General features: G+C 34.8%; 1 protein-coding gene across 1 annotated transcript in view; it reads right to left on the bottom strand.

Annotated features, from left to right (window-relative positions):
• The window catches only part of ELM1 (fission ELM1-like protein (DUF1022)), a 164,685-nt gene that overhangs the window by 80,341 nt on the left and 69,783 nt on the right, over positions 1-14,561 (bottom strand). Inside the window, exons 4-5 of the mRNA XM_089809621.1 lie at positions 11,061-11,210; positions 10,801-10,927 (exon numbers count right to left, since the gene is read on the bottom strand). Of these exons, the coding sequence (XP_089665747.1) occupies positions 10,801-10,927; positions 11,061-11,210 (277 nt within the window). The remainder of the gene's footprint in view (positions 1-10,800; positions 10,928-11,060; positions 11,211-14,561) is intronic.

Below are 14,561 nucleotides of genomic sequence, written 5' to 3'. Positions count from 1 at the left end.
CAAATAAATAATAATATACTAATGTTGGATAGGGTAGTCAGGGCATTGAATACATACGTAAGTTGTCAAGAAGGATAAGACAACATAGCGATTATTCAACATTGAGGAAGAACTCTCGAGTAGAAAATGGACAATAGAATTGAGTAAGCCTATATAATACTGCCCCAACAATCTGAAAATTTGGTGAAGCATGGGCACTGAAAGGATAAATTTAAAGATACCTTTCCTTGCTCGTTGTGCATGGCTCATGGGTATATGAGGACCCCTAACTAACTGCATCAAACTAAATATGATAAATTTAATTTATGAGAAAATTAACATTGCAGACAGTTTCATTATTATAAAGCATCAATCTCGAGGATGATGATCGTTACTCGAGCAAAGATTGGCAACAAATCTAATTACAAAGTGCACAGCAGATGAACGCTGGTGTATGTTTGTTGGAGTTAAGCGTTGAGATAGAAAGGCCAAAACAGATAGAATGAACATGTGCAGATATGGAGTACACTATGATGATGCCCTCATACCGTATCAATTAGAATTGGAAGCTGCAGGATTGAGAAGATATACTGTCATAAGAATCGATGCCCAACCTAGTCCCCCTGTGCGATAGAAAGCACATACAAATTGCAGCCAAGTAAAATATAACACATATAAAATGTCCGCAGGAAGCATGGAAGTACATGACTCAAAGTATATCTAATCGACTGCATATATGGTTCAATTACCTTCACATATTAAGGAGTCATAATATATTGGGCAAGCAAGCTATTAGACAGGCCCCAATAACATTTGTTTGTTTATGTTAACAAATCGGTTGCATACCTTATGGTGAAAGGTATAACCGAATAGAGCCTATTTAAGGTATGGAAAAATTTGAATAGATTATGAGTTAAAGTGCTACACGATAAAAGATGTGGGCCAGATACTAATTTATAGAACTGACATTCAGGCTACAGAAGCTTCAAATAGAAGATATGGGTTAATTACCTTAAAGAGTTAAATGTCTGAGTTTCATTTGAAGGTTGTTCACAAACTAATTTAAATGAAAATTGGGTTAGAGCTCTAAAATGCTGTGAGAGTTGTTACTCTAATTAGGAATTGTTGCTCCTTGGCATGAAGCCATTTGAAACACTTTATATTAAACAAAATTCTGGGATACAACTACATGCAAGAAAAGACCTTGTTTAAATTATGAGCTATGATTTAAAAGGGAGAGCCAAATTATTCGATATGCATGTGTACCGGTTGAATGCCTGTTTGACTTGTAATAACATTTGGCAAAATCTGGCGTATCAATGTGCACAGTGGATTTGACTTTTGTCCTACCTGTAGATTGCCTTTATACAGATTTCTTGAAAACGATAATATCTCCATTATCAATATTAGCTGTAGACAAATTTGAGATGATCATCGACAGATGTAAAATTGTTTGTCAGTTCCTGGATATGGAGACATTTGGAGAATTTACAGTGAGTAAGCCGAATGTCGCTCTACTGAAAGGAAACTCCCATTCAGAATAAGTATGATCCACTATAAAAGGGAACCTTGGAATAAGAACAAATGATTCTATCATCTTAGATAAACTCGATTATTTTGTTTGAGAGGGAGTTCATCAATGAAGATAACTCGTGGATAGAATCACTGATGAGATGCACATGGATAAAGATTACATCATGAGACTACAGATCATTAAGATAAACATTTTACTGAAGGCATTTCTGATCATCCCTTAAGTCCAAGAGGTAGTGTTAATGATTGTGGACTTAGAAAAGATGCATTCTATATAACCTTATAAATATTCAGATTATTAGTATTCGTTAGAAAAGAGGGAAGAAAGTGACATCGTGATGTGACACTAAGATCATGGATATTAGCATGGTATGCCTTCCTAACAAAACGAGAAGCTAAATGATCTACAAAGGTGAATCTTGACTCAGAGGGAGTAGACCATGCTTTATTAATTCTTGAGTAATAAAGAATTTGTAGCAGAGAATCATAAGTATCATCTTATAAGAAGGTTATATGTCAAGAAGAGTACCTAGAAGATCAAGTTGACTCCCCAGGATCTAGGTTATACAAACTCAGACTGAGTGTACCATGTCAAGATTGTGTATACTCATAAAGTACAAAAGCTTTCATCAAGGTTATGATGGAAAGATAAGTATCTATTGTACTTGAGCTCTTCTTTTACCTTATGTCTATAATATCTTTCATTTGTATTTTTTATAAGAAGAGTATATGCCTTGATTTTCTTTTCTTTTCTGAAGAATGTTCTTGTAGGAAAGAATTTTTGGATTCAGAAGGAGTTTGACATCTCATCAAGGCAACCTGGAATAAGGAGCTCGAAAGATTTGATATCCAGTATGAGTCTCGAAAATCTAAAGTGACCAACCATCTGATGGGCCTACCTTTATAAACATCAAGGTATGGAAGCATTTCTCAACAAACAGTCTTGCAGCATCAGTTTGCAGTAATAGAAAACAATCTTCCAACAAGAATTTGCAGTGGTAGCAAATGATCTTATGGTGTTTTAAATCAGTTAAGGACTATTAGCAAATCTTGAATAGATTCAAGATTGTGTTGTGAAAGAGACATTTTGATGTCTATGAATCACAACCTAGATAAAGAGAGAATTTAATTATTCTTTAGACTTTATCCTTAAGTACTGGAAATTAGAAAGCAGGTATTCTTATCAAACCTCTCTGAGAGTGATCATCTCAAGAAAGATCCAAGTATTGACTGAATTGTTTTATATTCTTATGATAATTTATATTATTGTTAGGATATTGACTAGTATGGGGCTTCACCATTTGTGTTTGTTATTTAAGAGGTAAGATCTTTGAAATAATGAATACTTGTATATAGACATTATAAGAGGTGACAATCTCTAAGATAATGTTTTAACTAGTAGAGAACTACTGGCAGATTTGGATGAGCTTAAGATTATGTTGTGATGGAGCCATTTCTATGTCTATGAATCACAACTTGGATAAAGGAGGAATTTAATTATTCTCCAGATTTTATCCATTGTACTGATAGATCTTAATTCAGGATCATGTTGTGTGCCTATGAGTCACAACTTGGATAAAGGAAGAATTTAATTATTCTCCGGATTTTATCTTGTGTAAGGCATTCTAGTAATGGATTGCTGTTAGAGTCTAGAGCTTGGACGAAATCAAGATCATGTTGTGACAATGACATTTCTAAAACTCCAGACGTCACAACTTGGGTAAAGGGAGAATTTAATTATTCTCTAGTCTTTATTCTGAGTATTGCATTCTATGCAATACTGTTATCACAAGTTCAAGTAATACTTCATATCACAAGCCTTGTCAAACACCCTCTGTTACAAGCCTAGGTGATTTGATAGTTTGTATTACAAACGATGCTTAGTGATTTGATCACAACCTCCAGTGATAACTTATATTACAAGATTTGTAATATGATGTGTTTTCTGGTATCATTTGTATAATGATACATCATGCTTGAAATTCAGAAAGGTATAGAGTGTATATCTATGCTTAGTCATCTCTATTGATGTTGCTAGATATGTCTCTATCACTTATCAAGTTAAGAGGAAGTGTTAATTCCTTGTAACGTTGACAAGTGTTCTGATTTTCAGATCAGTCTGATCTGGATGCATGAGTTCCCTTAAGTATTGGTCACTAGAACATATTGTCCCCTCTAGACAGATCAGCATCTTCCCAGTGGCTTTTATAAGCCTTCTTATTTACTAGTGTGGTTAGTTAGTTACTAAACATTAGTAACTCTTGGAATGGGCACCGATCTTGAGAAAACAATTATGTTGTTAAGTAAGCCAACCTAGGGTCAATGAACATGCCCCTTGAGTTAGGTATAAGGGAGGGCTAGATTGCAGATTAGAAGACACACTGAAATCTATAAGTCTGCTCTTCTAGCAATCTGCCCAAATAGAATCATACATAAGAATGTAAACATTTGCAAAAAATCCTAAAATTTAACACTCAAGGAAAGGATATAATGGATAAAGTTATATTTGGACTAATTCCCTCTTCATCATGCGATGGAGGCACTTTCCTAAGCCTCGTTGCACTGGGATTGAGAGGATAGGATTCCATATGAAGAGGGGTGCTTCCATCATCGTGTCACAATGGACCTAAGATTCTCTTAAAATTTCAAAGTAGTTTCCCTACAAAAAATTGGTTGATTTGTCAACAATGCTATCAAAGGTCTCATGAATCTCTCCAAAGCTAAGAGAGTCAAAATCAGCATATCTAATCACTCACACACAATAGGTGTAATGAAGAAGCAAACATATCTACAAGTACAAACAAGCTAAGAAATTAACATCTAAAAAAAATTGCAAGTAAGAAACATTAATAAATTTTTAAAATTAAAAAATAAAATCAGCAATTTCCTTACCACATTTTAGACCACCACTCATCATCCTTTTGATGTGCTTGCCTCTTTCCATATACGCCACTTTGCATTGACCACCATTAATTGTAAAGCCTCAAGGATCTCAAGCTTCCTCTCTAACAAAATAAAATATTTGGCATGTCTAGTCTCCATGAGCTTGAAGAATTCCTTCTTCAAAAATGTCCTGAAAAAAATAAGAGTGCAATGTTTGAAAATCAACATCTGCACATCTCCAGCCTTCGATAGCACTGCCTTCACCCAATCTTCCCAATTTCCTTTAAGGGATTCTTCCATGTATGAGCACAACATGGTGTCCAAAAACTGTGCTTATAAGCACCCTCCATCATCAAAAAATCTTATACACACCGGTTCGATCAGTCTCAGCATATACAACATTATAGGCTACAAAATCTTCAATGGCATCTCTCAAAATTTGAACTTGGAAGGTTGCATCCTTCCTTTTACCCAAACAATCAATGGCTCTGAGAAAATAAGATCATTTAAGCCTATGACAATAATATTGATAAGGGACCAATTTTGATGTCAATCCACCCATCCATGATGATGCAACATCCATTTGTTATCCAAGTTTGTCTCATATCTTCCATCAACTCACTCACTGTGGAATACTCTCTATCAAAGAGTCAAAGAGGGTGATGCATAGCTCATGTTCTCCATTTGGAACAAATGGACCAGCAATTATCACATCATTAAATATTTGTTTAAAATATAGTGAATGTACCACATGAAATAGTATGGCATAAGCATTAAAAAGTTGGCAATAGAGAAATCAAGCACATCTCCTGATCATGTGGTAAACATAGCTGCAATGTTTGTAGGTCTTTTCTTTCCCCTAGTCAAAGTAGAACTAGATATGGAGCCCTTTCTCCCATGAAACCCAACATCGATTGATCATGTTAGCAATTCTACATTGGACTGCAAACACTAATGAAGTTCCTTGTTATTTCCTTCCCTTCCATATGCAACCTAGTGGCATGAATCTTCTCAGTTAGAATTATAGCTTCACAACCATTCATCCCTTTACCACCTATCCACAAAAGATGAAAAAACACTCATGTATAGCTACCCCTATATCCTTTGTGGCACAAATGTAATTGCCATTCTCTACTCCCCCATAAAAAAATATATATTCCTATGCTTGTCAACTCATGTTGTGAATTGCAATAGTCGTTTCTTGGAATTAAAAGTGCCCCTTTGCATAAATTCTGAGCAGTTCAGAAAGACTTTCAATTGGGATTGAACTTGCTAGCCCTAGTATACTCCCAGTCCCTAAAGAAACCCCAATGGATGCCATACCTCTATGAGTTCTACTTCTAGGCCTACTTTTTCCTTCCATTTGAAACTCAACCTCCTCTCTATCACTACTCTCACTGCGTTCAAAAAAGTTACAATACCCTTCCTATGTGTTTAAAATTTTGAAAACAACGCAAAATTAATTGAAAAAATAAACGAAATATGGAAAACATACCTCTAGTGTAGTGGATTTGATGTCCAAATCATCATTCTCGACTTCTGTTCACTCCTCTTTAACCTGCTGCTCTTCTCTTGCTGCTCCTCAACACAAGCTGTTTTTTATTATTATTATTATTATTTATGCTTTTTGGTTGTTTAAATGTTTTGCTAAGTAAAATAGGTTTAAGTCTGTTTAAAGGGGTTTTGGAATAGCATTGTGGGGCAGTCCATGCATTTTATTTTTATTTTTTAATTTAAAATTTGATTTATGCCTTGTTGGGCCATATAACACGGCCTATCATCCTCTGCCGTCTGCTAGCCTTTCAGAAAGGTTTGAAATACATTTTCTATTTTCTGAACAGATAGAGGATGCAGAAGGCACATTTCCAAGCAGTCTAGGAGTCCTCAAAATGTCCCCTGCAGGGGCCAAGAAAAAATATGCAAGTGACAAATCCCCAAGGAGCACTGAAACAAACATATTAAACATCACTACCAACAGCATTCTGTTGAAACTAGAGCCCAGAAATCCATGAAAATAATCAGACAAAACTAAAAAGAGAACACCAGAAATATCCTGGGAAAACCCTTCAAGAATGAAGGGAAAAACCCAGCCACACAACAAAATATATCTTTATTGATAATAAAAGTTCAGGTGTACAATACTTATCGCATGATGCGAATATATAACAATAGAAGAGACTCTTCATATTCTAACCGAAAGTCTCTTGAGTTTCTCATAACTCCTATAATTAAATAAGACTCTTTGAATATTCATGCCTCAATGCATGTGAATGACACATGTTATTTACATTTTTAATATTACAAATTAAACTTTAAGTGTCCTTTTCAGCTGAAGATGACAATAACGGTAATAACGTTCATATTTCCAGAGATAAAGATCTCTATCGCAGCTACTATCTTCAACACTCCCTCTTAGCCAGAGAGAGATCTTTAGCTGCAACCAAAATGTTAATGATGAAATTTTATCCCATATATCTTATTAGATTCATGAAAAACTATACCAATCAATAATATTCATGTAATCACTCAACATGAAACCTTGTAACATTTAATCACATTCATGGAATCTCTCAACATGAAAACCTATAACAATTAATCACATTCATGGAATCTCTCAACATGAAAACTTGTAACAATTAATCACATTCATGGAATCTCTCAACATGAAAAGATTTGTAAGACTCACAGCTAAGCCTTTATTCACGAACTCTCTCAACGTGAACTGTCATGGAATCTCTCAACATGACATCCAGCTCCCATCATAGAACCTCTCAATGTGATGACATCATGGACTCTCTCAACATGATGTTCACTATCACATAGTGAAAGAGTTATCATAGCTGATCTTACAATCTCATTTATTCACACAAGAATAGAAATAGGCATAATAAAAGCAACACTTGGTCCCATTTAAATCTCAAATTTTACAGAACCACAAACATCACAATCATAAATAAGAATGAATGGGATTTTTTAAGCACTCCCTTTTAATTATGAAGCCTCCCTCTGAAGCTAAAATCTTTAAAGTTCAACATCTCCCTCTTGAGCTAAAATCTTTAAAGTTCAACATCTCCCTCTGGAGCTATAATCCTTATCTTATTGCATTCTGCAACCAAGAGAGATTATTAAAATCAACTATCAATGCTAAAAATAATTTCTTTCAAGCAATATAATCATAAATACTCACATCTATCTGGTCTAATCTCACATACACAAAGAGATTTAGAATAATGCCATTTAAATCTCATAGCATCAAAATAACTATACGAATATAATATTAATATCACAATAACATTAAAGTCATTATAAAGATAACACAAAAAAAAACTTCCCTCTAAAATCATAAGAAAGCCCGAGTGTGCTCTTTCCTAGCCATTTCATGAAATAAGTAGTGATCTAATCACCTAAGCTAGTTTTCACGAACCCTCGCACAAAGAAAAATGAAATGACAATCAAACATATGAGCTCGTTAGTGAAGATGCCAAAGGCCGCCGTAAACGTTAGGGTTTTAGTAATAATGTTAAGCCGAGAAAAAAACTAGGCGCTTACTGGAAGAGAACTCAAGACGAGTCGTGTAAACGTGGACAGAAAAAGCGCCAACAATTGCCATGCCTGGGCGCTTACTTCCAGCGACTTTGGCACCAGAAAGCACACAATGAGACTGACCGCTATGGAAATTGCAAAAGGAAGAGACTTTGCACCTTGCAAAGAAGCAGCAGCGGGAGCATCACTGTTATTGGTTTTTGATGTAGAGGCGTCTGCAACAGGCCTCTGGTCACGCGATTGGCCCTGAGTGGATGAGGAAGCAAGTAGCTGCAATAAGACTGTGGATTTAAGGGCACAATCGCAGCTGCCAACTGCGGGCTTAAGATGCGACGATCTGCGTGGCTGACATCTTGATAAGGAGATCTGGGACCGAGAACAAATGGGCATTGTTGAGGAGTGAAGTGTTAAAGCCTCCATCATTGGGTTTCGATCGCAAGACCTCTCGTAGATCAAATTCACAAAATGCAAAATTTCACAACATGCAAGATCTTCTCATACGGAGATCAATATAATACTCATGATACAAATAAAAATAAATGCAACCTAAAAAAAATTGAAGACTCCATTAACGTGATGCAAGATAGGAAGATGATGCTTGATTTCACTACAGTATCAAGATGGCAACATCTACATTATCATAAGGTCTGAAAACCGACCAAGAAATATTACTAAAAAATAATAACAAGCAAAGCTACTGCAACAAGTTCAAAACCAGAATCTCAAGGCTTCATAAAACAATGGTACAATGAACTAACAACTCCTCTATTGAACAGATCATTCTTTTCAACAGTAAATAGTCTGAAAACACAAATTAGAAGATAGAAAAGAAAATTTTCTTTAATGTTGTTATCAAAATCTGACTCTGATACCATGTTGAAACTAGAGCCTAGAAATCCATGAAAATAATCAGACAAAATAAAGAGACAAAACTGAAAAGAGAACACTAGAAATATCCTGGGAAAACCCTTCGAGAATGAAGGGAAAAACCCAGCCACACAACAAAATATATCTTTATTGATAATAAAAGTTCAAGTGTACAATGCTTATCGCATGATGCGAATATATAACAATAGAAGAGACTCTTCATATTCTAACCGAAGGTCTCTTGAGTTTCTCATAACTCCTATAATTAAATAAGACTCTTCGAATATTCATGCCTCAATGCATGTGAATGACACATGTTATTTACGTTTTTAATATTACAAATTAAACTTTAACTGTCCTTTTCAGCTGAAGATGACAATAACGGTAATAACGTTCATATTTCCAGAGATAAAGATCTCTATCGCAGCTACTATCTTCAACACGTTCCTATTGTACATCTGACTAGAAGAGTCTAATGGTTATATTCATGATTCCAAATAGTATACATGGTTTACTAATCGAACTTGTAAAAGAAACTCTTAGGGTTCATACCAACAATACTCAAGCAAACACAATTCGAGTGTTCGCTGACAGAGAGCCTGTTAAGATTGACACAGCATGGATTGTGCCTATCCCTTTGCACTGTTACAATAATATGTATCCAAGATATATTGGTTGACATATTTTCATGGTGCTTCCAAGTCAAAGCTTTTCCAACATGGGAGAGCATGTTAGAGAATACTTAAGCCAGATTAGTCACAACAAAGAGATGAGACCTTTCTACTCATAGGACACATCCTATCAAGCATGCCCCTTGATGCAGATATAATGATGCATCACCCATTTGCTCACTCTCACATTCTATATTACATTTTACGTATCTTGTACTCAATAACTATATTCTACATTTACATGTGTAGCTAGTAGGTACACTAGAGTAAATGGATTATGAGATTTCTTACGCGTTGCCATTCATAATCTGGATAAAATTCAAAATAAATAAAAGGTGCATATAAAGAGATTAATATTATCACTATTTCATTTGCAGCCGCAGAACACATTTAGTTGTTAGATCAGCACTAGGAAAGGTAAAAAGAGAAACACGTTTTGGATTTTGTTAATCTTCTGATTGTTTTTGTTTCTCTGGAAAACTGTGTGGTTCTTAAAAAATTATCTTAATACACAGTTCATTTTCACAAAGTATATCATCTGATCATACTTTTTAGTTACAACCTTCACAGTTTCTGATGCTCACTAGATGGTCTGTGATTGCTAGGTATATCAGCTCATCTAAGTTTTTAGTTAGTGAATTTTGCAATTCTGATGCTAAATGTCAACCCTGAATATCAGGAGTTACACTTTTAATCCTGGAAACACTTGGAAGTGTGTAAAATGTTGATTTTTTTTTATCTTGTGTGATTGCTCTTTGTCTTTCTGATAACATTGTGCCTCTTCCTGAGATATATTGAAGCTCGCTAGATGCAGATCATTTTAGTGAGACTCCTGCTGATATCACATTTTAGTTACAGCCTCTAGCAATTCTAATGTTAACTAGATGCATTCTGTGTTTATCAACTATAACAGCTCATCTCAAATTTTAGTTAGAGAATGTTGCAGTTCTGATAATAAAAGTCAGACCTGAACTTTTAATCCTCACAAGTTTTTATTTTATGTACTTGTAATTACTAAAATAAAAACTAGTGCATATGGAGCTAGTTTTTTAAATAATACTAATAAAAGTCAGACCTGAACTTTTAATTCTCACATGTTTGTTTATTATGTACTTGTAATTACTAAAATAAAAAAAACAGTGCATATGGAGCTAGTTTTTGAAATAAGTATTACGTTTTCCAAATGTATGGTCCTTAATACTTATATTGAACTAAATGACAAAATGCATACATCATTAAATGATAATACATGCAAAAATGTTTGTTCCTATTCACTGAAATTTATGTTCCATTAACCAGGTTTCAGTTGTGTGTCAATCCTTACTTGTTGGTCCTCCTATGTTTACAACAAGCAATGGCTTTGGAAGTGGCGCCAAATAATCATGCCACTCTGAAGCAGCTTTTCGCAATGTTGTGAAATCAGCATGATGTAAAGCTCCAACTGTAAGGACCTATAACGATAAATTTTGAAAATCTAAATACCCCATGAAACCATAAATACAGTGCATGGTGATTAAAAAAGCTCAGAAAATGCTAAATAAAACCCAGGTGTTTGTAATTAGCTCCAAGTTACATGATGCATACCACACGTCTGTCTGGGGGCTCTCTTGGAGTTATCCAATTTCGAAGAAGACGTGGAACTTGCTCTCGTCCAGAAGGAGTCAACGCATAAAAATCATGGTGAGGGGTCACCACTAAATCAAATCGATTGAGCTTGTACCTCGGGTGCTGTATCTGATAATAACATACAAGAAAGTGGTCAGCACTAGCATAAATATAAATAAACCATTATATAAAATTACAACTCTTGAAGAATATACACATACAAACATATGTATTATGTATGTATTTGCATATGTGCACATATGCATGTGTACACATATACATATTACATAAATCTATGCATTTATATGTATGTGTTTGTATCTACCTGTGTATATGCATACACCCATACACATACATACTGTGTGCGTACATATTAGAGGTAAAAGTTATGTCATGATGCACTATCAAAATATCCAAAAACAGCTAGCTGTTTCATCAAATTCCTTCTTTAGGAAACGAAAATATTTTTAGCCTTAATACAAAGCCTTTTAAGATGACGGACAAATTTAACCAGACAAAACAGAATTTCCTTTATTGGTTACATAAGTTTCCACAATTTGTCTTCTCCATTGTTCTTTCACAACTGTGCACACACCCTGCTGCTTATTGAGGATCTATTACTCATTTCCAGTAAGTATGTCACTCAGCTCTTGAGTAATTGTAATAAGGTTAATGATTTTTTAAATCTCATTTCCTTTTGAGGAAATGAAGCATGGCTGGTATCACTCCAAATTGATTTAGCATTTACCAAAGTCTGCTAGCATAGCTACATCCAACTAGAAGATACATAGAGTTTCCTCTTGTTGTCCACATAAGACACCAGTATGATGGACCCCAGAGCCTCTCTTCTTAATGTTGTTTGATTCTAAGTCACAAGGTTCAAATTTGAATTCGAGTTCGTCAATCATAAAATTCAGATGAAATTCGTTAAGGGTAATAATTTGGAAAAAAAAATTGACATTAAATTTACCTTATATAAATTTATTTAGTTTCAAATATAAGAAATATATCCACAAAATTATTAAAATAGTTTGACATTTCTAAATAATTAAACTAAATATTATTTTAAGATAAAATACTAGTATAGTAAATAATAATGTCATTAAATATCATAAAATCAGATGAAGTTGGAAAAGGGTACAAATTCGTTGAAATTCATATCCAATGACTTCAGGTTTTGTTTAAGGATCCAGTCTTTGGCAGCCAAACAATCAAATACTTCAATTTTGGGAATGAAATTCAATTGCAATGTTCCATGTTTCTTCTATGTTATAGTTCTGCACGTTTATTAATTATATGCTTCTTCCATAATATGTATTGCAATGCCTATATTTGGTTGCAACTCCTCCCAAAGAATGCTTTCATATCATAAATAATGCCTCTTCTTCACTATTTCTTGGCTTGAAATTCCTACTTGCATAGCTACATCCAACTAAAGCCCATAGTTTGGTGGCACCTTGGAGAAAATTTTATAAGACATATCACACATGGTTATTTGTCTGTGAACATCTTAATAATTTGGATTTGTTTAATTAAGAGATAAGAGCCAAAATGTGGCATTAAGCCCCTCCGTATGGTTGTAAGTTTCTACTTGCACTACACCAACCTCCTTAACTAGCTTCTAGCACTGTTTATAAAACCTTATAAGATTCCATTTGATCCCAATGCTTAGTCAACTTTTATGTACGAATTGGCAGATGTCACCACGGTATTTGAAATTTGATGGAGATGAATCTCAGCAACTTTCAGCAATATGCTTACCAGTATGGATTGGAAAATGAGATGTAAGCTTCTTCATCTACCTTCACTAAATCTATCAACGACCATTTAAAATAATTCAGTGCTTCATTTCTTGCCTGCTCATGTGACCTTCATCAAGCAAAGATATTCTGAAACGTTGTCTTCAGAGTCTTCTTCCAGGAATATACTCTCCAATTCTTTCCAGGTTCTCTGTTCTACTTGTTAGAATTCTAAAATTCGGTCCACTTGAATCCTTCTCCAAAATTTGGCACCCAGTTCTTATCTGTTCCTAAATATGTTTCCAGAGATTTCCCTTCCAACTCTTCAATTCCTAATCAAGTCTTTTTCATTTATAATTTTACATATACATTTTTTTATTTTTCCATTATTTCATTTGTTCTTTCCATATTTTCTTGATTATTTCCCTTTGAAGGTGAGATGTCCACATCAGCTAAAACCTAAGAGGGTATATTGACATAACCACCTTGTCCATGAACAACAATATTGGCCCCAGTTCTTTAACTTGTGATCCTGAAACACCCTTCCACTAATCTATATATCGTTGGTAATCCAATCACTGATTACAACATATCTATTAAAGTCTTTTGGCTACTGCTTCTCTAACACTTTTACTATCATGCCTTCCACTAATCTATATATCGTTGGTAATCCAATCACTGATTACAACATATCTGTTAAAGTCTTTTGGCTATTGCTTCTCTAACACTTTTACTATCATGGACTGACCTTTTGTGTTTGAGGTGTTTGTATATGTTCGCTTCCATTTTGATCTCCTGGAGTTCAGTTTGTCTGTTGCACATCTCCCTTTTGGCACTCTCTTTGTAAGCTCTGTTTTTAACCCTTTCTTTCCCTTTTCATTTTTATCCTCTGTTTGGTCTTCTCTTTATTTGTCCTTGCTCCAGCCCGGTGGGTCTGGGTTTGTTTGTCTTTTGCCCTTTGGTCGTAGGGCTTGTTCTCAGCCTTGTGCTTGGTTGGACCTCCCCTGCCCTCAGGAGCCTATTCTTCACTTGTTTGGTGTTTTTTTCTTCTCTATTTGTTGGAGCTATCTGGTTTGTTTTTTGTCTTGATTCTGTTGGGTGGGTCTTTCATGCTTTCTGGGCCTGTGTGTGGCTTTAATTAGCTGCTTCTGTCAGTTTGGGTGTTTTGTGCTAGCTAGCACTCTATCTCTCTGTGCTCATTTTGACCCTTGGAGCTTTGAAGGAGGCTCCGGTGCCTGCTTGCCTCTATGGTTCCCTCTTCTATTTCTTCTCTTTTTATTTTTTAACTCTCTCTGAGTGGACAACTCATGTTATGGATTACCCTTTCCTTTATGGCTTGGTTTAGATATCGGCCTTTGTCTTGCTTGCTCAGTATTAAGGTTTGGCTGTCTCTTCTCTGTATGTTGGTCTTTATAACTACTGAAATAGACATAGATGTGCATAATGGATTGTAGAGAACTGTTTCAGACTGATTTTGGGAAACCATGGATGTTTGTACATTTTTTAGATGGATTTTGAACTGTATGAATGGTTGGATTTAGCTGAAGCAGATTTCTTCACAGAAGACATGTACTAAAAGTAATTAATTAATCATGTGAATGATTCATTTCAATAAAATTCAGCTATTTAGAAGATTTACAATTTTTATGATAAAACTCATGTACAGAGGCATATTTAGAAATGCTCCAATTAAGGCTTTGTTCTATGGCAAAATCTTTACTTGATTGTATTTTGCTCAGAA

Source organism: Cupressus sempervirens, chromosome 11 (assembly GCF_028749045.1).
Source record: "Cupressus sempervirens isolate cs-2001-9-10 chromosome 11, ASM2874904v1, whole genome shotgun sequence".
NCBI lineage: Eukaryota > Viridiplantae > Streptophyta > Pinopsida > Cupressales > Cupressaceae > Cupressus > Cupressus sempervirens.
The sequence above is the reverse complement of the archived record's forward strand: the minus strand, read 5'-3'. Positions and strand labels throughout refer to the sequence as shown.